This window comes from Gymnoscopelus microlampas, assembly GCF_963454915.1.
Source record: "Gymnoscopelus microlampas genome assembly, chromosome: 4".
Lineage (NCBI taxonomy): Eukaryota > Metazoa > Chordata > Actinopteri > Myctophiformes > Myctophidae > Gymnoscopelus > Gymnoscopelus microlampas.
Genome location: NC_139941.1, coordinates 7,380,955 through 7,408,351, shown reverse-complemented (window position 1 = coordinate 7,408,351; position 27,397 = coordinate 7,380,955). Strand labels below are relative to the sequence as shown.

Here is a 27,397-nt window from a genome sequence, read left to right as displayed (position 1 = left end):
TTAGCAGTGTTAAAAGTTTTGATAGCGTTGACAGTGCTGAGTAGTATATAAAATGCAGTTTTTAGGGTAAAACAGTGGTTGCTAGGGTATAAGAGGTGGTTGCTAGGGTCTAATAGGCAGTTGCTAGGGTCTAATGGGTGGTTGCTAGGGTAAAACAGGTGGTTTCTAGGGTAAAACAGGTGGTTGCTAGTGTATAAAAATACATTTTCAGACGGATTGCCAGTTACAGCCAATCAGGAGAGAGTACCCATTCATCAGCTTCAATTTGATGGTATCTTGTATGAGTTCTCTCTCCCGATTGGATAAAATTGGAATCCCAACCTGAAAATGCATTTTCTCTTTACTGAAGAGCTGGAGAGACCCCTGTTTTTGAACAAACACTCAAGCAACAATTAATATCATATAATATAGAGCTATTTAACCCTTACAGTATTTTAACAAAATAGATATCACTTACACCTAAGTGATATTCAGAGGAAATTTTCCGACGAAGTCGGATACATCCCATACGAGCCGTAAGGGGGCGGGGAGGCGTCCCCACTTTGAGTGGGGTTGCTCAATGCTGGCGCTTGGCCACTGGGGGCCTCAGATGCTGGTGGGCCCCCAGAGGCCCCAAATCCTGGTGGGCTTCCGGAGGCCCCAAATGCTGGTGGGGTCCCAGGTGCCTCAAATGCAGGTTGGGGCCTGCATTTGGCGAATGATGGTGGGCCCCCAGGTCCCCCGAATGCTAATTGTGCCCCGGGGGTCCCGAATGCAGGTTGGTCCCCGGGTGCCCCGAATCCTGGTTTGCCCCCGGGTGCCTCAAATGCAGGTTGGGGCCCGTATGCCGGTGGTCCCCTGGGGACCGCTTGCCGCCCAGGGGCCGGCATGACGACGATGGGGAACTTGATGTGCGGGTCTGACGCGTACTTCACATCTAGATAAACCTGCAGAAAACACACAGTGATGTTTGATATCAACAAAACATAAACTATGTACATTGATTTAAAGGTAGGGTAAGTGATATTTTTGGGTTAAAACAAAAAAGATTTTGTTAAAAGGTTAAAGCACTATATTCTGATAGTAATCATTGCTATAGAGTGTTTGTTCGGTAACAGGAGTCTCCCCATCTCTCCTGCTCTTTAATAAACAGAAAATACATTTTCCGGTAGGTGTCAAAATCTCAGCCAATTAGGAGAAATACCCATTTTTAAGCTTCATTTTTATAGTGTTCCAGTTCCAGTTCCAATTTTGCCTGCTCATTTCTTAGTGTCATCACTTCCTATTTCACTTGTTTAATCTATATCCTAATTGAGTTCTCTATCCTGATTGGATAAAATTGGAAATTAAACTGAAACTGAAACGAAAATGCATTTTCTGTTTTATAAAGAGCTGGAGAGACAAGGAGACTCCTCTTACTGAACAAACACGTTCTAGCAATGAGTACTATCAGAATATAGAGCTATTTAACACTTATTTTAACCAAAGAAAATCACTTACTCTACCTTTAAGTACAATTCTGAGGTAACTTCACATTTCTGGAACATTTAATTCTTTATACTCCACTACATCTCAGAGGCAAATATTGTGCTTTTTACTGCACTACAATTATTGGAAAACCTTTAGTTACAAGTTACTTTGTAAATTTAGATTATGATTAGAAAACATACATTAAAGAAAAAAGAAAAGGAAATACACTGTATATGAAGTCAAATGCACATGTATGGAGATCACCTTGCACTGATGTGTGTGTTTCAAGGAAAACGTGCTTGTCTTCCCTCTGCTGGTCCCTCTGTTTCCCATTCATTTCTTAGGAACACTGCTCTCAATGAGGACATTATCACTTTTACAGTAAGAGCCAGGTTACAAATCCCTCCTACCAGACTCAACCTTTCCCTCTGGTTTCCCTCTACCCATGTACATCATTGTTTGCGTCACACCACAGGGCCTGTTACAGAAACCATGTCACACATTCTAAATGGCTGCAATGCCTATTAAGGGTTTTTAACTGAATAGTTGATATCATAACAAAGGAGTGAAAGGACATATCCAAACATTTTACACGGTCAGTGAGAATGTACAAACCTGTGTCAAACCTTCCATGTTTCAACTCTGTACTGATAATCCTGAAATATTTGCACATCTCTCTGCTAATACACCAGATGTTGTTGTTGTCAATGAAGGCTCCAAATCAGTTTCCATTCTTGAAGTGGCCTGCACCTCTAGCTTAGAGGAAGCTTTTATGACAAAAGTCATTAAATACCAGCCGCTCCTCCATACCATCACAGAGCTAGGTTATAGGTGAAATCGACTTGTGTTTATCTTTGGCAGCCTAGGACATACATAGGTTGATTGTAGGCTTCCAACATTTAGGATGCCAAAAAAAGCAGCTAAACGGCTTGCAACATTCGGTGCAAACGCTTCTATTATTGGTAGCCGCAAAATATGGTGAATACGATGTTACTGAACTTGTAACCCTGAGGGGTGTTTGGGTAATTGTCCAGGATTTGCTGACTGTACATTTTTACAGCGTGTGTGTGTATGTGTGTGTGTTCTGGGGGCCCATTTCAACAGTCCATTTAGAGAGCAACTTTCTTTCAAAAATTAAAAATTAAATAATTAATGTAGATGAGCCCTGACTTAATCAGATTTAGGCTACGTCCTGTGTTACTCCACATGATATTAGACTGTTTCAGACATATACAAACCAACTGTTTTACCTTAATTGACAGATAACTTACCCTAAGCCTGTATTCAACTTTAATAATGTTGCAGTTGAGAATGGATGGAATCAAATGAGAGCGAATGGTGATGTTCCTGGTGACAGTCTGGTGACATGAAGGTGGGATGACGTCCCCCACCTCCTTGATGAGGTCTCTGGTGAAAAGCTTCCTACTGCCTTCGGCAATGAAGCTTTGTTTCGAGTAAAGACAGTACTTGGGCTTGATGTCCCGGGACGAGTTGTTCTGGATGGAGGCCACCACGTTGATCCTCTCTCCTGGAAAACACACACCAGGGGAATCCCATTCAACTTCTGACAGTAAATGCACCGAATCTCTGTACGTCCGTCTGTTCATACCCGACTCCAAACTTGGCGCGGCATCGCCGACGACCCTAGGGTGTTGAGTGCACGGCTGCCAGCATCGAGTCAGTTGGATAAGCGGTTGTCCAAAACCTGACATTACGCCTATATATAGTCATATACTGTATGAGAACCGCCAATCCGACTGTTATGCCCATATATCGTCATGTGCATAGATGAGACCGACCGGCATCAAACTCAGCATGCGACTCGGCGAGGACTTGACTCGAGGGAGTGCCGTGCCCTGCACAGAGACGGTGGGATAGGCGGTTGTCCAGAACCAATCCGACCGATACACCCACACTGTATAGGTATATGGAGATCCGATTGTCCAGAACAGCCGATCCGACCGATATATGGGCATGCCGCAGAGGGCGGCGATCCGATTTCCCACTTGGCGCATCACGCAGAGAGCGTGATGCGCCAAGTGGGAAGTCAGTCTTATCAGCCGACCTCCAAATAATATTGATAAATCAGATATTCCCCAAATATTGAGTACGCTGATGTCATCAATATGACGTCATAGACTGGCCTAGACTCCCTATTTAGCCGTGATGACACATTGAGGTTCAAACAATTTGGGCGTAGCTGCATTGGGAACTCCTTATATGGTTATAGCTGACTCATAGTGACATGAGCGAGATGTCAGAGGTCCGTCCGTCGGTTCTCCCTTAACACCCTCTAAGACCCAGCGATGCTTTTTAGCAACAATTATATTTTATAAAGAAAGGAGTTTAAATAATTTGTTTTTCTGTTATTTTTTCATTTGTTCACCTCTAAATCCTCATTGGGTCCTATTGTTTAGTCTTACAATGCCATTGGCCAGGATATTTGCATATAAATACCCCCCACAGAGCCAGGAATCATCACAACTTGAAATAAATCCGGGTCTTACAGGGTTAAGGCAATTTGAATATAGGATAACTGTGATTATCTCAAATAATTTACGATTAGGCAATTATTATGTAATAATTGTGACAGGCCTCCTCTCACCGTGGCAGTATCCCATCTTGTCCACCTTGACGTCCATGGCCACCATTCCAGATGTAAACAGTTTCATTTTCTTCTCCTTGGTGTCATGTTGTGGGGTCTGGGAGAGGAACCACAAAGGACACATTAATATACCATTCCTGACCCACTAATAGCAGACTAGCAAAAACCAACTGAAATTGAAAACTATGAAGTAAAAATAATAATACAAACAAATGAAATACCATAATAGCCTTGTTAAGTCAGCTCATACCATCAGTTCAGAGTTGATAACAGCTTTGGGGATAAAGATGAGTTTGGTGACGTCCATATCGTCCATCCAGATATTGGGCCTGCTCATGTAGGCTTCCAGGGTGTACCTGATTTCACCCACTTCTCCTTTGAAGGTGGGTGGCAAGCCCCAAGCTTCCCTGGAAAGGATGAGAGGTATCAACCCGCCAGTTAGTAAAAATATAGTGCAGAAGCATAATTTCAGAAAAAAACAGGGGGTGGCAAAAAATAAGTTCCGCAACACAACCAAAATGTTTGCAACTAGGGATGCCAGGTTGAAAGTCAAAGGTAAATCCACAGAATGTGTCTTGTTGTGTAATTTCACAAAAACAAATGTTTACATTGTGTGTGATTTACATTTAAAGAAAATGGGATGTGGTGATATGTGATGATTTATGATAACCACTAGATGGCACTACTAGGCTACATAAGCCACACACAAAAACATTTGCAGATCTATGTATGTACAAGAGAGACAGGATGTATGCTACTTGCTACCAGTCTAAATAATTTAAATGATGTTCAAAGAACCAATGTTTCTTCATTGACAGATTGACACACATTACACATCGTCGGATGAGACTTACTGGTCAACAGGAAACTGAAAGGTGAATGGATAGACGTGGCAGCCCAAGGCAACATTATTGCTATCTGAAAAAAAATAAAAATCAAACTCATTATCATAAACAATCTGGTGAATAATGGAGCGTGTCAGTCACGTCCCATGGGAAAAACTCTTCATTCATTGTCATAGGCTGCAGTATATAAAGTCTACAATAGTACAATTGTACAATTGTACAAAACAAACTACAATATCTTGATGTTGGCTTTCACTTCACTTACATAGTTTCCCATGCTCATCGGTCAATAGTCGACAACCATCTTCATCTGAAAAAACAAAACAATATAATGAATATTACTTGAAACTTTACATTATTTTCACAATCAAGTGAAAAGAGACAAGTAGGCCTCAAAGTGTTACTGATTAGAATAACGTTGTGTTGAATGGCCAATGTAAACACATGTTTGTTTAAACAGACTAGATTAGATTAGATTAGACAAGCCCCTTTTCAATATAAATCCATTGTAACTTCAAACTCCATTTTAATCATGTTAGACTTATTGAAAATACGCGTCCATGCTTCTGGTATTGTCCTTCTAATGTGTGAGGGGTTAATTCTCACTTATTATGTTCATTTTTTTATTAGACTTTTTTAATGAAAACATTTACATTAATAGAATAATATACAATAAATTAAAACAGATGTGTATTTCCAATGGAGTTTCAAGTTACAATGGGGTTGTATAGGAAGGGGGCGTGTCTGATCAAATGAATATCAAATATCTAAATACTGAATCAAGCTACTTAAAAACTGTCTGGGGTGTTCACAAAAGCCAGAGTAGACGTTACAATTAGCCCAGAAATGTTTTAAAGTGAAATACCCCTTTAAGCCCTGTTAACTTTTTCGTCTTTAATTGTAGTGGAGTAAAAGTACAACATGTGCCTCTGAGATGCAGGGGAGTAGAAGTAAATGTGTTGGAAATACTCCTTTATAATAATATGTCAAAATTGTACTTAATTAAGTACAGTATTTGAGTATGTACTCAGTTACTTTCCACCGTCATGTAATGATGACTGACTGAGTTTAAAATGCTTGGTTGTGGTGCTGCTGGTGTCGTGCACCCGAAATATGATTATGCTGATCTACGAGCTCACAACACTAAACTTTTCATGTCAAAACCCCCAAATGAATATGGATTTGGCCACAGACCCCCATATGAAAATGCTTTGGGACTCCCCTGCAATAGTTGCGTTGTTAAAAGGTTTCAACATATTCCAATTCTTCCATATTTCTTCAATACATATATTTTTTAAATAGCAGATCTACAAGCTCACAACGCGTTGCAACGTGCTCTGCTATTTTAAAATAGCCAATGTCTATATAGTATGTTTAAAGTGGTTAATGATGCTATATTGATGCTATATAATATTAAATGTTTTTGCTACACCCCTTCAAGGACCTCAAACCAGACAACTATTCCACAATCTTCAAATGCTATAGTCTTTAGCTGTGCCTCCTGAAAGTTGCCAGTTTTCCTGGTAGTTATTTTTTTTTTAGCGGCGCTAGCATAGAGCGGATCCTGCTCTATACCTGACTTTGTCCGTGTTCACCGTCAACGCTCTGATTGGTCAGGCACGTCAACGCTCTGATTGGTCAGGCACGTCAATAAAGTGATTGGTCAAGCTTCACGTGACACATATATATATATATATATATACATATATTTTGCATCATCAACAGAAGGCCTATTCGAAATTTAAATACATCCAATCATCTAGCTCAATGGTTCTCAGCAGTGGGTCCATGGGGGACCACCAGCGGTCCAAGCGGACCCTTAAAGGGATAGTTCACCCCCAAAAGGATCACCCCAGAAAGTCTTGAATTCATGGATATTTTAGTTTTTGTCGCATTCCTAAGCCAATAATTTGATGACCGGCAGCGGTTCCGGTATGAGACACAAAGAGTCTCCTTTGTGTCTCCTTCCGGAGCCGATGCCTACCGGTCCGGCCTACTAAATGATTGATGGGAGCAAATGGTGGTCCGTGGCCTAAAGCATATCAAACTGGGGGTTCCTTGAACTGAGAATCACTGGTATATATCTGTTGAATTCTGGACTGGTATCCTGGTTGACCTGGAAGCTACTGGTGGACAGTCCGTAGGAACATGTCGCCCAGGTCCTTCAGCTTACCCCACATCACAGCTTCCTTCATCTTCTTGTCCCTGGTGCGGATCTGGCGCGGCAGCCTCATGCAGGCCTCCTTGGCTGCGTTCTGTCCCGGCTCTTTCTTCAGGACCGTCTTGTAGTCTCCCAGAGCCTCATCCAGCTTGTTCGTCTTCTCGTAGAGCTGTGCCCTCCTCAGGATAGCCCGCACATAGTCCGGGTTCGCCTCTATGGCTCTGGAGCAGTCGACGATGGCCTCGTTCTTCAGATCCAGGTGGATGCGGGCGGCGGCCCGGTTGGAGAGCAGAACCGCCCTGTCGCTGCTGAAGCACATTGGGCACACGGCCAACGCCTTCGTGTAGAAGTGCTCGGCCTCCCGGTAATCCGCGGCTTTGAACCGACCGTTGCCTTCCTCTTTGAGAGCCAAGCTCTCCTGTCGGAGACTCTCTCTCTCCTCTTCGGTCAGGTTTGTTTAAAGTTTAATCATACAAACGAAATGTAATATCAGCAATAAACATAGATACAAATTCAATTCTAAATTAAAGCTGCAAGCAGCGATGACCGCCCTCGAAGCTCTGTCCACGTTGGGGGCAAATATCAACCAACCAGAACAAGGAGCAGAGCTAAGTAATATGGACAAGGACAAGGATTTTTAACCGAGTTGTATCATTACACAGAGGGTGCAGGGCTTAAGCAATGACAGCCTGTCCCTATTGGCCGTCTAAGAACACCTGCTAAGTTTGGGAAGTTTAGCATGCTGGGAACTGGAGTTATGGCTGTTTAAAGCCCAGCCAATTGGAACACAGATGGGGTGGGGCTTAAGCAATTATAGCTTGTCCCTATTGGCCATCTAAGTGCACCTAGCAAGTTTCGGAAGTTTAGCATGCTGGGAACTGGAGTTATGGCTGTTTAAAACCCAGCCAATAGGAACACAGGGTGGGCGGGGATTAAGCAATTACAGCCTGTCCCTCCCTATTGGCCATCTAAGTGCACCTAGCAAGTTTCGGAAGTTTAGCATGCTGGGAACTGGGGTTATGGCTCCAGTTTATGTCCACGATACAATTCTTAAAGCTGCAAGCAGCGATTGCGGGCCCTTGCATCTCTGTCCACGATACAAGTCTGTATGGCAATCAGCTGAAAAGTTAGGCTACATAGCTTAAGCGAGTACAGCCTGTCCCTATTGGCCGTCTAAGAGCATCTAGCGAGATTGGGACGTTTAGCATGCTGGGAACTGGAGTTATGGCTGTTTAATGCCCAGCCAATAGGAACACAGAGGGGGCGGGGCTTAAGCAATTACAGCCTGTCCCAATTGGCTGTTTAAGTGCAGGGCCTTCACTCGGTAGAACCAGTAGAAGCCGTAGATACATACCCTATTATCATTAATTAAAATGATTGATAGGATCATATTTTACTAAACGCATATCATGGCGGGGTTAAGTAACTGAAGGACAAGGACTCTCAACCAAATCAAGTGACGCGACTCACGTCGCGTCACTGTGTGACAAACTGTTCAAAAGTTATGGCAAAAAAATAGGAACAATCAAACGGCCGTAGGAACATATTGCCCAGGTCCTTCAGCTTACCCATGTTCTCGTCCCTGTCATGGATCTGCCTCGGCAGCCTCATGCAGGCCTCCCTGGCTGCGTTCTGTCCCGGCTCTTTCTCCAGGACCGTCTTGTAGTCTCCCAGAGCCTCTTCCAGCTTGTCTGTCTTCTCGTAGAGCTCGGCCCTCCTCAGGATAGCCCGCACGTTGTCCGGGTTCAGCTCTATGGCTCTGGAGCAATCGCCGATGGCCTGGTCCTTCAGATCCAGGTGGATGCGCGCGGCGGCCCGGTTGGAGAACAGAAGCGCCCTGTCGCTGCTGAAGCACACCGGGCATACTCCCAACGCCTCCGTGTAGAAGTATTCGGCCACCCGGTGCTCCGCGGCTTTGAACCGACCGTTGCCTTCCTCTTTCAGAGCCAAGCTCTCCTGTCGGCGACTCTCTCTCTCCTCTTCGGTCAGGTTCTTCTCCGCTTCCCTCAGGTAGTCGTCGTCAAACTCCGGAGGAGCCTTGTTCTTTTCTACCTTCGGCGCAGCTTCAACCTCATCATCCCACTGTAGTTCCTCCTCTGTGGCTCCCTCATCAGTTCTCTCCTCCTCTCCTGTGTACCAAAAGTAAAAGTACTCATTAGGTAAAATGTCCCATTTCAAGTTTTCAAAATGTATAAAAATCTTTTGAAAATAGCAGATATACAGGCTCACGACGACGCGTTGCTATTTTCAAATAGCCGAAATATATAGAGCTTAAGTGGGTAATGTATGTTTAGTAATACAAATCTGAATCTAAAAAAAAGTGTCATAATTGAGTAGGAACATGACAATTATTGGTTCATACTATACTAAAATCTAAGGGCGGAGCTTACTGGTCAAAGTGATAGATGTGTTCCTCATGAATCAAGGCACATGTGTAAGCAAGTTTCACGGCTGTCGGCCAAACAAGGCATGACTTTTACCTGTTTAAAGTTTGCATTTTCAAAAAATTGCTATAGCGCCCCCCTTTGACCAATTGGAGTAAGATTGGTTTCAGTGATACTTGGAATGACCCTCTACATTATTGCAAAGTTTCAAACAAATGTGAGTCTGCATGTAAGTGTAAGGGGCAGACGAATAATTTTCATAAAACTGCAATATTAATTGGCTCATAAAAGCTTAATGTTTTCACTTCCACGCCATGTTTTTGTTGGCATAGGTCCAAAGTACATGTGTAGACAGTTTCGTGCAGATTGCTCAAAGATCCCGGGAGGAGATAGATTTTTAGTGTTTTTCATATAATTCCAAATGGTGGGAAATCTAAAGGTCAGAGGTCAAAAGTCAGATAATGAAAGTTGTTAGGCATGAGGAGACGCATGTAAGTTTCATGGCTGTAGCCTACAGCCATGAAACTTTGATACACACATGGCAAACTCATTTTAGCTCAGGGGCCACATGGAGGAGGGCCAGAGGGCCAGAGGGCCTGACCGGTACCGGACCGGTACTGGACCGGTACCGGTCCTAATAATAACAATAACAACTAGAAAAAGTGCTCCTCGGAGCACAAGTCTCCGCCAGCAGACTTGTGTTGGGAATGTTGGGAATGTTCTAATTCTTACAAAAAATAGAACATGTTACTGTGTCATAGTAACATGACACAAGTGTCCTATCCGTCTGTATAACTGTCCTATCCGTCCTGTCTGTATAAGTGTCCTATCCGTCCTGTCTGTATAAGTGTCCTATCCGTCCTGTCTGTATAAGTGTCCTATCCGTCCTGTCTATGTAAGTGTCCTATCCGTCCTGTCTGTGTAAGTGTCCTATCACTCCTGTCTATGTAAGTGTCCTATCCGTCCTGTCTGTTTAAGTGTCCTATCTGTCCTGTCTGTGTAAGTGTCCTATCCAATTGTTACAGTATCCGCCATTTCTCAGCCATTTCGTGATTATTCCTGTCTTACCTCACTTTGAAAGAGGCAAAGACTCTTTCAAAGTGACACATGTATTTATAGCCCGTTATATGTCACTAGCCAATCAGATCACACTATTTCACCGTATTGTCAAGTGTCACGTGAGGCTCGACCAATGTTTGCTTGGCTGACGGAAAGTGAAAACAAACTCTCCTGGCGGAGACAACAACTTCAGATAGTTTTCTTTGTTTACTTTACTTAGTCTTATAGTTAGTACAAGCACTTTCTGAAAATGTAAACTTCACAAATAGGGATGGCCAAATGGAGACATTTTATTAACCGTTTACCGTTAGGCCTTACCGATTAATTAATCGATTACCGTTAAGAAAAAAAAAATTTAAAAAAAAAAAAAAAAAAAAAAAATTTGACGAGGAAGAAGAGGAAAGTGGAAGTTATGTGTGGTTGTGGGTGTAGACTTGGCCAAAAAGCAATTAAAACATTTTTGGCACTAAAAAAAAAATGTTTTTATGCTTTGCAAAATCATCTCGCGGGCCGGATTAAACTAGTTAGCCGGCCTGATCCGGCCCGCGGGCCGTATGTTTGACATCCCTGCATGAGTTGTACCTGTTAAAAGTTGGAATTTTCAATTGAGTGCTACGGCGCCACCCTTTGGCCTATGGTTGTGAGTTTCGGGCCTTGGCCGTTTGGCATAGCCCTCTGCCATATTGCCGAGTTTCGTAAAAAGTGACCACACGGTTCGGCCAGAACTGCAAAAACGGCGGAAGAAACAGTACAGTTTCAAAGAGGCTTCGAGCCTGATAGGCCTCGAAACCTCAATTAAAGCTGCAAGCAGCGATGACCGGGCCCTCGAAGCTCTGTCCACGTTGGGGGCAAATATCGACCAATCAGAACAAGGAGCAGAGCTAAGTAATTCTAATGAAGGACAAGGATTTGTTATCAAGTTGCGAGAATAGGAACACAGAGGGTGCGGGGCTTAAAGCCTGTCCCTATTGGCCGTCTAAGTGCACATAGCAAGTTTTGTAGGTTTAGCATGCTTGGAACTGTCGTTATGGCTTTTTAATGCCCAGCCAATAGGAACACAGAGTGGGCTGGGCTTAAGCAATTACAGCCTGTCCCTGTTGGCTGTCTAAGTGCACTGTGCACCTAGCAAGTTTCGGAAGTTTAGTATGCTGGGAACTGGAGTTATGGCTCCAGTTTCTGTCCACGATACAAAAGCTGCAAGCAGCGATTGCGGGCCCTCGCATCTCTGTCCACGATACAAGTCTGTATGGCAATCAGCTGAAAAGTTAGGCTACAGAGCTTAAGCGAGTACAGCCTGTCCCTATTGGCCGTCTGAGAGCACCTAGCAAGTTTGGGAAGTTTAGCATGCTGGGAACTGGAATTGTTGAGCGTTATTAAGCCATTAAGCCACGCCCATTTTTGAGACCATCAAAACACAAACATTTTTGCCACTTGTGATGGGTGTGCAAAGTTGTGCAACTTTTTGTGTACGTTCTTAAAAACACGATTCATTATCAGAAAAATAATAATAACTAGAAAAAGTGCTCCTCGGAGCACAACTCTCCGCTGTTGGGAATGTTGGGAATGTTCTATCTGTATAAGTGTCCTATCCGTCCTGTCTGTATAAGTGTCCTATCCCTCCTGTCTGTATAAGTGTCCTATCCGTCCTGTCTATGTAAGTGTCCTATCCGTCCTGTCTGTGTAAGTGTCCTATCCGTCCTGTCTGTGTAAGTGTCCTATCCAATTGTTACAGTATCCGCCATTTCTCAACCATTTCGTGATTGTTCCTGTCTTACCTCACTCTTACCAGACTTGTGTTGGGAATGTTCTAATTCTTATGTTCTAACTGTCCTATCCATCCTGTCTGTATAAGTGTCCGATCCGTCCTGTCTGTATAAGTGTCCTATCCGTCTGTATAAGTGTCCTATCCGTCTTGTCTGTATAAGTGTCCTCTCCGTCCTGTCTATGTAAGTGTCCTATCCCTCCTGTCTGTGTAAGTGTCCTATCCCTCCTGTCTGTATAAGTGTCCTATCCGTCCTGTCTGTATACTGTAAGTGTCCTATCCGTCCTGTCTGTATACTGTAAGTGTCCTATCCGTCCTGTCTGTGTAAGTGTCATATCCCTCCTGTCTATGTAAGTGTCCTATCCGTCCTGTCTGTATAAGTGTCCTATCCGTCCTGTCTGTATACTGTAAGTGTTCTATCCGTCCTGTCTGTATACGTGTCCTATCCGTCCTGTCTGTATAAGTGTCCTATCCGTCCTGTCTGTATAAGTGTCCTATCCGTCCTGTCTGTGTACTATAAGTGTCCTATCCGTCTGTGTAAGTGTCATATCCCTCCTGTCTATATAAGTGTCCTATCTGTCCTATTTGCCAATTATGTATCAGCCATGCAGCCATTTCGTGATGGTTCCTGTCTTACCTCACTTTGGCAGTGGCAAAGACACTGCCAAAGTGATGCCATGTATTTATACAATATTTCACCGTATTGTCACGTGTCACGTGAGGCTCGACCAATCGGTGTGTCATATTTAGAAAGTGAAAACAAAACTCTCCTGCGGAGAGTAATAATCTTTGCAATTTCAATAGGGCTTCGCACTGGTGCAGTGCAACTAATAATGAATAATTAATAATAATAATTAAATCAGTACAGTTCAGCCAGATGACTGAAATCATAAACCAACGTGATTCAATCAATCAGATTCAGACTACACCTGCGATTGTAAACTAACCTCATTGAACTTGATTGATGTGATGACAGAGGAAAAATAAATACCCTAGTTGTTGTCATAACCAATAATAATTTTAGCTAGGATTAATTGCCTAATCAATCATTTTAGATTTTTAGGAGAGTGCAGTAGCTACATACCTACAGCAGAGTAACGCCAACTACTTTAAACAATTTAAGGAGAACTTGGTGACTCATGTCATCTCTAGCATTCACATGCCATTTTGATGTACTTAATGTAGGCTACTTTCTGTACTAATGTAGGCTACTATGTTATGGTGACTCACCTGCACCGTTTTTAATTCTCTCTCTCTCTCTCTCTCTCTCTCTCTCTCTCTCTCTCTCTCTCTCTCTCTCTCTCTCTCTCTCTCTCTCTCTCTCTCTCTCTCTCTCTCTCTCTCTCTCTCTCTCTCTCTCTCTCTCTCTCTCTCTCTCTCTCTCTCGATTTGTAGAAGTGATTCTACAAATAGGCATAGCTCTCTATAACCTCATCTATTTCTAGTTCTCAATAAGCCTATCTATTATTATTTTTAACTCGACAATAGCTGCAATTTCCGAAAGATGATGAGGCATGTTAACTATGTAATATAAGTATGAATATAATAATTGTGCGGTATCATCGCCTTGATATATAACTGTGTTAGCCAGCTTAGCCAGCCTATGTTCTCATAGAGGACGGCCGATTGGACAGGGGGGGGGGCAGAATCGATCTCGAGGATTTATTAGCTTAGACAAGGCGTAGGCTACGCGAACGCATGTATACGCAAGGTGTGCGCGACACACGGAAAGATGCGCAAGACCATCAAACCACGCCCTTCCCAATTCCCATTGAAAAGCATTGGCAGAATCCACCCTCTCATTCATAGGTAGAAAAGTGTGGTGTGACCGTTCCCAATTGGGTGCCCCCCCCCCCCTTATCAGTGAACAACCAAAAGGACAATGTGAGTACATATTCTTTTACATATTTTTCACTCTTCATACCAGTAACCTGTAAGCTGACTGTATGACGTTCTGTATAGTAGTGTGTATATCTGTCTGTCTCTTATATGTCATCATGATTTGTGTGCATGGGGATCTCATCTTAAACAAGCTCAGTGCTTAATGAGTCTTCCAGTTTAGTAGACCTTGTATTGTGAATGTGTACTTCCATGTACTGTTGTTCTCATGTCTTACTAAATAAAGTACATCAATCAATCAATCAATCAATCAATCAGTGTCAATCAGAATCAAGTGTCTTCAAGCACTAAGCAGCACTTGTGTTTTTTTGTAAAAAGTAAAAATACCTCAAAATGATATAAGTACAGTACTTGAGTATAAGTTCTTAGTTACTTTCCACCACTGAAGCTACTCTATGTTCAATCAAATCATGCATAATTTGCAATAGACATTATTTCCAGACTAGCCCTGAAACATGACTGTCAACCATGGCTATTTCCAGACCATTTCCCAAAGAACATATCCAATTTTTATTTATTTTTAATGTTTTGATTATTGGTGGAGAAAAAAAGCATTGATCACACTTACCTTGATCTTTTCGAATAAAATATTGTGTGAGGCTTAAGACTTTCTCTTCAGAATAATGGCTATTTTTGCCCACATTCCACCATACGTCCGCCTTGCCTTTCAATTTGACCAACAGCCACTTAATGTGACAATCCTGAGCAAGATTCAATCTGATCTGACCAGAGACAAAGTCTCCATTTGTATAGGTGCCCTGGGCATTAATGGGGTTGTGGCTGACGCTGAATTTCATCACTGTTCCTGGCATTTTTAACCCATGAAAAGAAAAAACAACAGATCAAAGCTTTTCTTTCTTCAGACAAATGAACCCGACACACACAGATCAACGGGACAGCTTTCACTGTAGTTATGGGTGTGGTTTCAATGCATCCCTGCTTATTATCCCATTGCCCGAAGGAACGGCGCGCTATGATTGGCCAGTTTGGTGGTTGCGATGATAGAAAAAGGGGAAGAAGTAACCTCCCGTCACCATGGTGACCGTCATCATGGTGACGGGAGGGGAGGGAGTGAGGAGCTGGAGAGGGAGGACACATTGTACAGTGGCAGTAACAATATGGCTAAACGGGGGCACACAATACAGGCCAGGGTCTTACAAGACACTGGAAGGGAAAACAGGACAGGGACTAAGGCACCTGACATGTGTTGTTGAAACATTTCAAAACTATGCCAAATTCAATTAATAAAACGAAAAAAAAAGATAGATTTCAGGGCAAGAAAAACGTTTTACAAATATTGACTGTAAATGATCAGGCTCGACAACTGTCCCGTCTAATATCTCTCAAAGTATATTTCAGAAACTACGTTTCATTGAGGTAAACCATACATTTTTCAATGAGATTTGAGTCACTAGTAGACAGATACAATGCTGCTTACCATTTGAACCTTTAGTTTAGTTTATTTAATGTGTCTATTTGGACAGGACAATTCACGTTTATGAACATTCAATACATGAACAGGAAATCAGTCATCTGAACATGATCTCATGCAAACATGCCGGACGTAGCTTGGAGCTAGTTTCCATTACACATATACAATGTCAAATTCAAAGTAGAATAACATACCTAGTTAATACCCAATTAAATACCTAATAACTAATTAAAAATATAAAACATTGGAGATTAAAGCCCTTGGCACTTTTACACTTTCCAAATGTTCACACAAAAAAAACACTGACGTATTCAAAAGTACAATTTACAAAGTACAATGTCTTTTTTAATATCAATGCATTGCTGTATTGAATTGTAGACCCCCCTAAAGAAAAGATAAAAGCAAACAAAAGAAATGTTTCACAAACAGTGGAAATAGATCTACAAGCTTGGTAGCTTGCTACTTTCACTGTGTATAAATAAGGCTTATGTGGTGTATTTTAGTACTTTTTGGTTCCCAGTGGTCCATTCCTTGAAATGTAGTGGAGACAAAAGTAAAAAAAAAATCTTTGAAATGTAGCGGAGTGAAAAGTCACAATACTTTAAATTACTTAAATAAGGCACTGCTAAGTGGTGTCTCTCACCTGCACAAATTATATGTGCTGCTATTTATATCTGCTGCAAATGTCTCTCTACTAGAGATGCGCGGATTACAGGTGAAATAATGTAGGAAATAAATTAATGACATCTATCTATAGGCCTATAATAGCTTTTAAAAAGCACAAAATCTTGGTGTGCGTGTAAAAGGGAGGAATAAAAGTTTGGCGATTTAGTTAAGTTCTTAACCCTGCCGCCGACTCGATATGATACTCGAAAAGTTGAGATGTGAGAAAGTGATGGAAGACGGTGGGCTTGCTGTTACCATGGGTATGTATAGTCACTACATCCGTGATGGCGACAGTGGTTTATATGGATACGTACTTAAGTACGTATCCATATAGAATCCCATTGCCTACAGTACAGTTAGAGCTGCCTCCGTATTAAGCGCTGCACGGAAAAACAAGAAGAAAAAAAGACGGAGCGACAAGTTAAAATGTAACCATAAAACAAATTTAATAATGTGAATAAGCTAAAGAAAATGACCAATCAGCTTAAAAAACAGTTGTAGAATGCATATATATATATATATATGGTTTTCAGCTTGTAAATCAGCTATTTTTGCTATTTTGTTTTATTTAATTTAAGGTGCATTTAGTTATACTTAAGGAGACGGAGACTCGGTCGAGAGAGGCAGAGAAATGCAGACGATGCATTGCATTGCACAGAGGTGTGTCGTTGTGTGAGCTAGACCAGGATTTAACTTCATTTAAATCAGCACAGTGTAAGCACAGTGTAAGTTAACGTCAGTCAGCGCCGGTCCGCAACGCCATCTTGCCTCCCCACTCCGCCCACTTCACGCAAAATAAGGCTTAAGTGGTTAAAACCAGGAAAAGACAACACTTATGCCATAATCACGACAATACATTATCCAAAGTCTCTGACTATATCATTATTGATATAATATCAATAAAATAATGATATATTGCCCAGCCCTAGAAACTAATACCTTTACATGACAGCTATCTTCAGGATTATATGGATAATAAGTGATATTTCTTTGTTAAAATAAGTGTTAAATAGCTCTATATTCTGATAGTAATCATTAATACAGAATAGAGTGCTTGTTCAGTAACAGGGGTCTGCCCGTCTCTCCAGCTCTTACGGACGACAGAGGAAGAGAAATACATTTTCAGACGGGTTGCCAATTTCAGCCAATCAGGAGAGAGTACCCTGTATGAGTTCTCTATCCCGATTGGATAAACTTGGAATCCCGTGGCACGTTTTCAGCTTGTAAATCAGCTATTTTAGCTATTTTGGAATTGGAATCCTGAATTATTTTTTTGCTATTTTTTAATTGGAATCCTGAAACGTAAATGTTGTATTTAATTTAAAGTGCATTTAGTTATACTTGAGTTTACTTTATGAACTTAAATACAAATACATTGGACATTAAAAAAAGTCATTAAATTAATATTATAGACTGAAGTAATTCAATCGGGTCATGTTTGCATGTTTTGAAACTTAACAGCTGAAATCAATAATATATCAATAGTACTTACAGTATCTGATGTTAACCTGCGGGCCGCCACATTAAGTGAAGGCCACCAGTTGCCCATGTACAGTATGACTTACACCTAAGTGATATTCAGAGGACACTTTCTGTCAGATACATCCCATAGGAGCCGTAAGGGGGCGGGGGGGCGTCCACACTTTGAATGGGGTTGCTCAATGCTGGCATGATGACAATGGGGAACTTGATTTGCGGGTCTGACGCGTACTTCACATCTAGATAAACCTGCAAAACACACAGTGATGTTTGATATTAAAAAAAAAAGTACATTCATTTAAGTACCATTTTGCTTGGCAACTTCACTTTTCTGGAAGATGTCAATGTTTCAATTATTTATACTCCACTACATCTCAGAGGCAAATATTGTGCTTTTTACTCCACTACAATTATTGGAAAACCTTTAGTTACAAGTTACTTTGTAGATTTAGATTATGATTACAAAACATTAAAGAATAATAATAATTAAAAAATAAAAGAAAATACACTCTGTATATGGAGTAAAATAAACATCAACATCAAGATCAACTTGCACTGATGTGGGTGTTTCAAGGAAAATTTGCTTGTCTTCCCTCTGCTGATCACTCTGTTTCTCATTCATTTCTTAGGAACACTGCTCTCAATGAGGACATTATCACTTTTACAGTAAGAGCCAGGTTACAAATCCTTCCTACCAGACTCAACCTTTCCCTCTGGTTTCCCCTCTACCCATGTATTTCATTGTTTGCATCACACCACAGGGCCTGTTACAGAAACCATATCACACATTCTGAATGGCTGCTATGCCTATTAAGGGCTTTACATAGCATGCCACGACAGAATAGTTGATATCATAACAAAGGAGTGAAAGGACATCTCCAAACATTTTACACGGTCAGTGAGAATGTACAAACCTGTGTCAAACCTTCCATGTTTCAACTCTGTACTGATAATCCTGAAATCTTTGCACATCTCTCTGCTAATACACCAGATGTTGTTGTTGTCAATGAAGGCTCCAACTCAGTTTCCATTCTTGAAGTGGCCTGCACCTCTAGCTTAGAAGAAGCTCTTATGACTAAAGTCGCTCCTCCATACCATCACAGAGCTAGGTTATAGGTGAAATCTACTTGTGTTTATCTTTGGCAGCCTACACTGTAGGTAGGACATGCACATAGGTTGATTGTAAGAGGCTTCCAACATTTGGGTTGCCAAAGCAAGCAGCTAAACACCTTGCAAAATTTTGTGCAATCGCTTCTATTATTGGTAGCCGGCAAATATGGTAAAGAACATTTTTACAGCACCTTGTAAATATGTGTGTCCTTGTATTGTATATCTTATGTGGACGTAAATACATTCTTAAGTGTGTGTGTGTGTGTGTGTGTGTGTGTGTGTGTGTGTGTGTGTGTGTGTGTGTGTGTGTGTGTGTGTGTGTGTGTGTGTGTGTGTGTGTGTGTGTGTGTGTGTGTGTGTGTGTGTGTGTGTTCTGGGGTCCCATTTCAAGAGCCCATTTCAAGAGCAACTTTCTTTCTTAAATGAAAAAAATGATTTAATATTAAATATTAAATAATGAATTTAGATGAGCCCTGACTTAATCAAATTTAGGCTATGTCCTGTGTTACTCCACATGATATTAGACTATTTCAGACATATACAAATCAACTGTTTTACCCTAATTGACAGATAACTTACCCTAAGCCTGTATTCAACATTAATAATGTCGCAGTTGAGAATGGATGGAGTCAATTGAGGGGGAATGGTGATGGTCCTGGTGACAGTCTGGTGCCATGAAGGTGGGATGACGTCCCCCACCTCTTTGATGAGGTCTCTGGTGAAATGCTTCCTACGCTGGGAAAGGCCCATCGCAAAGAAGCTGTGCTTTGTGTAAAGACAGTACTTGGGCTTGATGTCCCGGGACGAGTTGTTCTGGATGGAGGCCACCACGTTGATCCCCTCTCCTGGAAAACACACACCAGGGGAATCCCATTCAACTGCTGACAGTAAATGCACCGAATCTCTGTACGTCCGTCTGTTATTCACGTATCTCGAGAACCGTCCAAACTCGGCACGTGCATCACCGACGACCCTAGGGAGTTGAGTGCATGCCTGCACGGCGTTGAGTCGGTTGGATAGACGGTTGTCCAAAACCGCCGATCTGACATTACGCCTATATATAGGCATATACTGTATGGAGAACCGCCAAACCGACCGTTAAGCCCATATATCGTCATGTGAATAGATGAGACCGACCGACTTCAAACTCGGCATGCAAACCGCCAAACATGGAACTCCATATATGGGCATAGAAGGGACACAGACAGACGGGTCCAACACAGGTACTCTGACAATGGGTACAATGGGTATTGCATACTTTGCATCGTTCCCGACTTGCATCGTTCCCCTTATGACATGGTTACTTACAAATGACATCAATCATTGCAAACAAGTTCTGCTATTATACAAAACTGGAGGTTTGGGCCACTACACGGCCCTCACATCTAGAGTTCGCACCTACATTGCACCACCGATCCGACCAATATGTCTGAGTCATAGTGTCAGGGGCTTTGCTCGTTGTCTCCGTCTGTCTGTGTCCCTTTTGTGACCATATATTCTGTCTGTCTGGCTGCTTGTGTCCCTTTTATGCCCATAAAATATGGTGATTACTGACATCACCAGTATATGGCCATGTATGGGCATGCTCCCTTTTGCAAAAATTGCACTCTGCGATTTGGGTCTGGCACCGCTACATAGAGAATCCATTTCCTGCTCCAGAAGACGTGGGGGACCAATCAGGGCCCAGTATTCGAATATGGGAGACTGTAATTGGTAGTTGGTTGTAGGTCTAACCAATTGCGTCAAGGGCCATTGTTTTGATTTTAATATCAGATAGCTGTGATTATCTCAAATAATTTACAATTAGGCGATCATGTAATAATTGTGACAGGCCTCCTCTCACCGTGGCAGTATCCCATCTTATCCAGTTTGACGTCCATGGCCACCATTCCAGATGTACACATTTTCATATTCTTCTCCTTGGTGTCATGTTGTGGGGACTGGGAGAGGAACCACAAAGGACACATTAATACACCATTCCTGACCCACTAATAGCAAACTAGCAAAAAAACAACTGAAATTGAAAAGTATGAAGTAAAAATAATAATACAAACAAATGGAAAATTCTAATCCATAATAGCCTTGATAAGTCAGCTCATACCATCAGTTCAGAGTTGACAACAGCTTTGGGGATAAAGGTGAGTTTGATGATGTCCATGTTGTCCAACAGTGTCTTGGGCCTGCTCATCCAGGCTTCCAGCGTGTACCTGATTTTACCGTGTTTTCCTTTAAAGGTGGCTGGCAAGTCCCTAATAGAAAGGATGTATCAATCAGCCAGTTATTATAAATAGAGTGCAGTGCTAACTTAATCTCAACTAGGGCTGTCAAATGATTAATCCAATTTCGTATTATCATCAACTTTGTGGGGAGAAATGTGCAAACTATTGCATAATCAGGTACAGTAGCTCTCGTGCACATCCAGGCAGAGGTGCTGGTAGGCAAGATAATGTACATGAAGACAAAAAACCTTCCACTGCTTCTCTCAGGATTAGAAGGTGGCGCCTCCCTGTGGTAGCACAAGGCAGAGAGAGAGTATTGATGTCATGTTTTGCAGTAAGTGTTACTATAAGTGTTATATATATACAAGCACAGAATTGGCCGCCGTATTAGTATTAAGTACCAATACTTTTGTACTTTTACTCAAATACATTTTGAATTCCGGACTTGAGTATTTCTATATTGCAGTATTGATACTTTTTATACACACACACACACACACACACACACACACACACACACACACACACACACACACACACACACACACACACACACACACACACACACACAGTATATATGCATTGCACGCTAACCAGTGGTGGAAAGTAACCAAGTACATAACTCAAGTACTATACTTAACTACTCCACTGAATCTCAGAGGAAAATATTGTACTGAGAAATGCAGCATGCAGCCAAAAGCATAACTTTAAATGGAAATAGGGGGTGGCAAAAAATAAGTTACTTAACGCGACCAAGTGCTTAATACATGTATGGTTGCCGACAAGAATACACATATCTATAACATGTGTCACATGTCACTTGTAGATGGACGGGCATGGCTTGTGTAGAAGAATTCAGTGTTATTAATCTGCAAAAAAAATCTGCAAAAAAAAAAATTCCGAGTTAAGTCAAATATGCATAAAATAACTGAATTTGCAATTGCCATCGCCTGAGACCCCAAATGACACCCTGCATGCAGCGTTGCTTGCCACATCTTCCGGCGCTGATGGAGCCAACTGTTTGTGATATTATCCCCATACATGCACTGCACACACACAGACAGGCAGACAGACAGACCTGTTTCTAGAAAAGCTGCTGCAAATTCATACCCTTGATGCAAATACTGCTGTTCAGTACAGCAGGGACACCGTGTTTCATTATGCCTGCTTGAAAACTAAGTTAACCACTCTATTCTTACAGAAACAGACTTGAGTTGCTGTCAGACTTGATTTTCTGACAACGGAGTTGTTCCAGAACTTTGCAGAAGAATATGATTTCAGCATGTAACCTCACGCCCCCTGTATGCCCAGTCCAATGGTAAAGCAGAGCAATGTGTGCACATAGTAAAAAAAAAAGCTGTCCAAGAAAGCACAAGAGAGTGGTTCTGATCCATTAGCTCTACTGAGTTACCGAGCATCAGCACTAGAACATGGACTGTCTCCTGCTGAGCTTCTGATGGAACGCAGGCTACGAACCACGCTTTCTTACACTGCAAAACAGAAGAGGCATACCATTGTGAGACAGAAACAGAAGTGTCTGCAGGGTGAGATGGTGTCATGCCCAAATATTATGATTTCAGTTCTAATAACCACTAGATGGCAGCATCTACTAGGCTACATAAGCTACACACAAACAAACATTTGCAGACCTATGTAAAAGACAGACAGAATGTACTGTATGCTGCTTGCTACTATCTACCAGTCTAAATAAATGATGTTCAAAGAATCCACGTTTCTTCGTTGACAGATTACACATTACACATCGGATGAGACTTACTGGTCAACAGGAAACTGAAAGGTGAACGGATAGACGTGGCAGCCCGGGGCAACAACATTGCTATCTGAAAAAAACAATCAAACTCATTATCAAAAACAACCTAGTAGTAGTGAAAAGTGGAGCGTGTCAGTCACATCCCATGTGAAAAACCCTTCATTCATTGTCATAGGCTACAGTATATTAAGTGTACAATAGGTCCCAGACATTATACAAAACAAACTACAATATCTTGATGTTGGCTTTCACTTCACTTACATGGTTTCCCACGTTCATCGGTCAATAGTGGATGACCATCTTCTTCTGAAAAAACAAAACAATATAATGAATACTTGAAAAAACTATATATATATATATATATATATATATGTTTTACTTTACAATATATATATCAATCAAGTGAAAAGAGACAAGTATGCCAAAGTATTACTGATTAGAATAACATTGTATTGAATGGCCGATGTAAACAAAATTACAAATCTGTTTGTTTAAATAGACTAGGATTAGATCAGACACGCCCCTTTCCTATTTAAACTCATTGGACCCGATTCACGAAGCTGGTCGTAAATATCAGTGTAAATAAAGTGACTAAAGGAGGGTGTATTTTCTGTGTACGTCCCTGCTTCTGGTATTGTCCTTCTAATGTGTGAGGGGGCTGTGTTTTTTTAATACATTTTAATACAATAAATGAAGAAAAAAAGTAATTGAAAAATGATGGTAAATGGACTGCATTTAAATAGTGCATATCTGTCTGTCATGTAATGTCTCCATGGATTGAGTACCTGAGGACCCAATTTGAAACAAGCCAATGCAGCTTTTCTGGGCTTTTCAATCCTATTTAGTTGACCTTGTGAACTGTACTTCCATGTGCCTTTTCTCTGCAAACTTCTAAATAAAGTATTCAATCGATCAATCAATCAATCAATCAATAAAATACACTTTTTGGACAGAAAAGAAAATACTTCACAGGGGGAAAAAAAAAATCACACCCAGTGTGAAGAGAGTGGTGCCTTTGATGAGCATGTGTGCGCGTGTGCTGTGGCAGCGTGTGTGTGTGCATGTCGTTAAGTGGCGCATGTGTTGCACGTTTGTGTTGAATTAGTGTGTAACTGGTTGCATATTTGTGCTGCAATCAGCTGCAGCTGTTGAGGCCGTGCTCAGACAGACACCCAACCAGAGGCCGTGCTCAGACAGACACGCAAACACACACGGTCAAATGTAGATTTGAGTGGTTGGCACCACTCAAAACGTTTTTGGTTACTCTACTAAGCCCCCTACAGATCTGTTTTTCTATTTTCTATTTTTCCTTCCGGTGAAATATTTTCTTTTATGGCCAAAAAAAATATTTTAGACGTGAGTGTTCCCACTAAGTAGAGTAGACTTTCAACTCCATAAAACCGTCTTTGTTTTGGTGAGTAGCAGAAGTGTATGTTCTATTTTTACTAAAGACGAGAGGCTGCGCGTGCGTGCGTGATGTCCCATCGTGTTGAGAACTCCTATGGACCGAGCTACGCAAGACCATCAAACCTTTTCCCATTTTTTCCCCATTGAAAAGCATTGGCAGAATCCACCCTCACAGGTAGAATTAAAGTGTGGCGTGACCGTGCACTGACAGGGTGTCCCCGTGTCCCCCGGGTATGCCCCGGGTGTGTACCCCCCCACCTTATCAGTGAACGACCAAAAGGACTAAAGCGGATCTACAAGCTCGCATCATGCATATGCACATATGCATCATGATCTTCGAAAAGATGTTGATAAATGTAGACAAATGTTGACAAATAATGCCGACTCATTTCTTATGGGGGTCTTTCAAATGTGGGTGTGTGGTCAAAATGCAGATCAATTTGGGAGGGGTCCTTAACATGACATTTGAGAATCACTGTTGTATTTTTATTTCAAGGACATCCATAACTCTGAGAGAGTAGCATACAAATGGAAAATAGGGCTTAGAGAGAACAAATGGAAAATAGGGCTTAGAGACAACCGAACTCTTTGTGTCTCCTACCAGAACTGCTCACGCCGGTTATTGGCTTTAACAGGAATGCAACAAAAACTAAAACATATCCATGAATTCAAGTCTCCATGGGGTGGCAGTCGACTCATTTTTATTTTTAATTGTTTAGGGCCAAAATACATTTTATTTCAAAGGGCCAAGTCTACACAGTTTGTTTTGTGTCTCCAGCAGAGTTTCTAGTGTCTCTATCTATCTCTGGAAGAGGTTGCACATGAACTCTGCAGCCGCACTGAGGCGCTCCAATACAAACAATACCAATACAAAGACGAGGAATAAGAAGAATAAAGTGGAAGTTACGTGTGGTTGCAGGTGTAGACTTGGCCAAAAAACAATTAAAAACGTTTTTTTTCTCCAATAGATTCGACTAAGAGACACGCAGTTGACTCGGACCCCCCGCGACTAATAAGTCGACTATTCGACTAGTCGAGGTCAGGCCTACCATGGGGTGACTAATCGATAGAAAAAAAGTCATTTTGAGGGTGAACTATCCCTTTAAGGTGCGGTGTGACCGTGCCAAAAGAACCCACATTTACCAGTAAAAGCTAAAGCTCAGCACTTGGGTTTTTTGGGGGGTAAAAAGTTAAAATACCTCAAAATTGTACTTAGTAGAGTGAGTAACTAAATGTACTTATTACTTTCCACCACTGAGGCTACCCTGTGTTCAATCAAATCATGCATAATTTACAATAGACATACTTATCTCCGGACCATTTTCCAAATCATACTTGTATTCTTTATTGTATTACATTTTTTAACATTTTGAGAATTGGCGTGAAAAAACAACAAAAAACAGCATTGATCACACTTACCTTGATCTTTTTGCTCTCGAATAAAAAACTGTTTGAGGCTGAAGTATTTCTCTTTGGAATGATAGACTCCTGATTTGCCCTGATTCCATATCACCTCCGCATTGCCTTTCAATTTGACCATTAGACTCTGGATGTGACAATCCTGGGCAAGATCCATATTGATCTGACCAGAGATAAAGTCTCCATTTGTCCAGGTGTCCTGGGCATTGATGGGGTTGTGGCTGAGGCTGAATTTCAACACTGTCGTCATTTTTAACCCATCAAAAAAAACACAGATCAAAACTTTTCTTTCTTTGGAGAAAAATGAACTCGAAACACACAGATCAACAAGACAGCTTTCACTGTAGTTATGGGTGTAGTATCTTGTGATCCCATTGCCCGAACGAACGGGGCGCTGTGATTGGCCAGTTTGGTTGAGACGATAGAAAAAGGGGAGGAAGTTAACCTCCCGTCACCAGTTCTTTAGAGTGGGAGTATGGGAGTGAGGAGTTGAGGGGGGAGGACCTATTTTTAACTCTGTGGGGAGGACACAATGTACATGGGCAGTCACAATATGGAAAAACAGGGGCACATAGACATGGCAAATTACAACACGATGAGTCATCATGTTGTAATTTGCAATGTTAAACCCAAAATCAATCCTCCAGTTCAAGGCAACACAGAAAGGGGGGAACTTTTTTCTTATTTCCACACAACTCCTTTATGCTATATTAATGACATAGTTAAATATTGAAAATGGGTGGATTTCCCCTTTAACAGACGACGTCACACTGATAAGAACCAGTATGCGTGCGCAGGCCGGCACCAAATGAAACCCATTCAGTCATGTCTCACTAGGACGCGCCTCACTAGCCAACACACAAGAGGAGGTTGAATGAACTGAAACCAGCGCACCCCGAAACAATATGTCGGGAATTGAATGCATGAAACAATCACCTGTGCGTCCAGTCTCAATGGAAAACAAATAATTGGTCTGGCTTACAAGACACTGGAAGGGGAAACAGGACAGGGACTGAGGCCATGGTCATGACATGTGAAAACATTTCAAAACTATGCCAAATTCTATTAAAAAAAAATCAAGATACAGATGACAGGGCAAGAAAAGGGGCTCAACTGTCCCTGCAAGGAAAGATATTTTAGAAACAATTTTTAATTGAGGTAAACCATACATTTTTTCAATGAGATTTGAGTCACTAGTAGACAGATACAATACTGCTTACCATTTGAACCTTTACTTAAGTTTATTTAATGTGTTTATTTGGACAGGACAATTCACGTTAATTAACATTCAATACATGAACGGGAAATCAATCATCTGAACATGATCTCATGTAAACATGCCGAACTTAGCTTGGAGCTAATTTCCATCCGCAGTCCCCACACATAAAAACATATAAAATATAAAATTCAAAGTAGAATAACACAACTATTAGTTTGTGTTATAAGTAGTTAATACCACAGAAAAAAATGCTGACATATTCATAAGTACAATTTACAAAGTACAATGTATTTTTAATATCAATGCATTGCTGTATTGAATTGTAGACCTGCCCCCCCCCCCCCCCAAAAAAAAAATTAAATGAAATAAAATAAAAATTCACAAATGGTGGAAATAGCAGATCTACAAGCTTGGTAGCTTGCTATTTTCACTGTGAATGAAATAAGGCTTAAGTGATGTATTTTAGTTCATTTGGGTCCCAGTGGTCCTTTCCTAGAAATGTAATGGAGCC

At 41.4% G+C, this 27,397-nt stretch overlaps 5 protein-coding genes across 7 annotated transcripts in view; all 5 read right to left on the bottom strand.

The window, feature by feature from the left end:
• Positions 1-238: 238 nt before the first annotated feature.
• LOC311044294 (arrestin domain-containing protein 3-like) overlaps positions 239-27,397 on the bottom strand; it is a 90,001-nt gene continuing 62,842 nt past the window's right edge. Inside the window, exons 3-5 of the mRNA XM_084055772.1 lie at positions 19,431-19,696; positions 17,425-17,990; positions 239-275 (exon numbers count right to left, since the gene is read on the bottom strand). Of these exons, the coding sequence (XP_083911898.1) occupies positions 17,841-17,990; positions 19,431-19,696 (416 nt within the window). The 3' untranslated portion in view covers positions 239-275; positions 17,425-17,840. The remainder of the gene's footprint in view (positions 276-17,424; positions 17,991-19,430; positions 19,697-27,397) is intronic.
• LOC311044292 (uncharacterized protein) lies at positions 252-25,964 on the bottom strand. Of its 3 annotated transcripts, none has more exons than XM_084055769.1 (8): positions 25,668-25,964; positions 23,103-23,147; positions 22,848-22,911; positions 21,605-22,560; positions 20,953-21,544; positions 4,055-4,151; positions 2,721-2,977; positions 252-926 (listed from the first exon to the last, which is right to left on the bottom strand). In XM_084055769.1, the coding sequence occupies exons 5-8, from the start codon at positions 21,037-21,039 to the stop codon at positions 471-473; spliced, it is 897 nt and encodes a 298-aa protein (XP_083911895.1). In that variant the 5' UTR covers positions 21,040-21,544; positions 21,605-22,560; positions 22,848-22,911; positions 23,103-23,147; positions 25,668-25,964; the 3' UTR covers positions 252-470. The 3 variants fall into 3 exon arrangements, with proteins under 3 accessions (XP_083911895.1, XP_083911896.1, XP_083911894.1); XM_084055770.1 differs by having other exon boundaries at positions 20,953-21,100; positions 22,482-22,560; XM_084055768.1 differs by having other exon boundaries at positions 20,953-22,560.
• LOC311043175 (tetratricopeptide repeat protein 1-like) lies at positions 4,299-7,558 on the bottom strand (the record flags this gene model as incomplete). Its single annotated transcript, XM_084054359.1, has 4 exons — positions 7,073-7,558; positions 5,165-5,209; positions 4,909-4,972; positions 4,299-4,461 (listed from the first exon to the last, which is right to left on the bottom strand). Exons 1-4 carry the CDS (start codon positions 7,377-7,379, stop codon positions 4,299-4,301), a joined length of 579 nt encoding a protein of 192 aa, XP_083910485.1. The 5' UTR covers positions 7,380-7,558.
• On the bottom strand, positions 8,043-15,014 carry LOC311043777 (tetratricopeptide repeat protein 1-like). Its single transcript, XM_084055138.1, has 2 exons — positions 14,733-15,014; positions 8,043-9,189 (listed from the first exon to the last, which is right to left on the bottom strand). Exons 1-2 carry the CDS (start codon positions 14,974-14,976, stop codon positions 8,537-8,539), a joined length of 897 nt encoding a protein of 298 aa, XP_083911264.1. The 5' UTR covers positions 14,977-15,014; the 3' UTR covers positions 8,043-8,536.
• LOC311044290 (arrestin domain-containing protein 3-like) overlaps positions 16,162-27,397 on the bottom strand; it is a 110,891-nt gene continuing 99,655 nt past the window's right edge. The window contains exon 8 of the transcript XR_014600672.1: positions 16,162-16,239. The gene's annotated coding sequence lies outside the window, so the exon portion shown is untranslated. The remainder of the gene's footprint in view (positions 16,240-27,397) is intronic.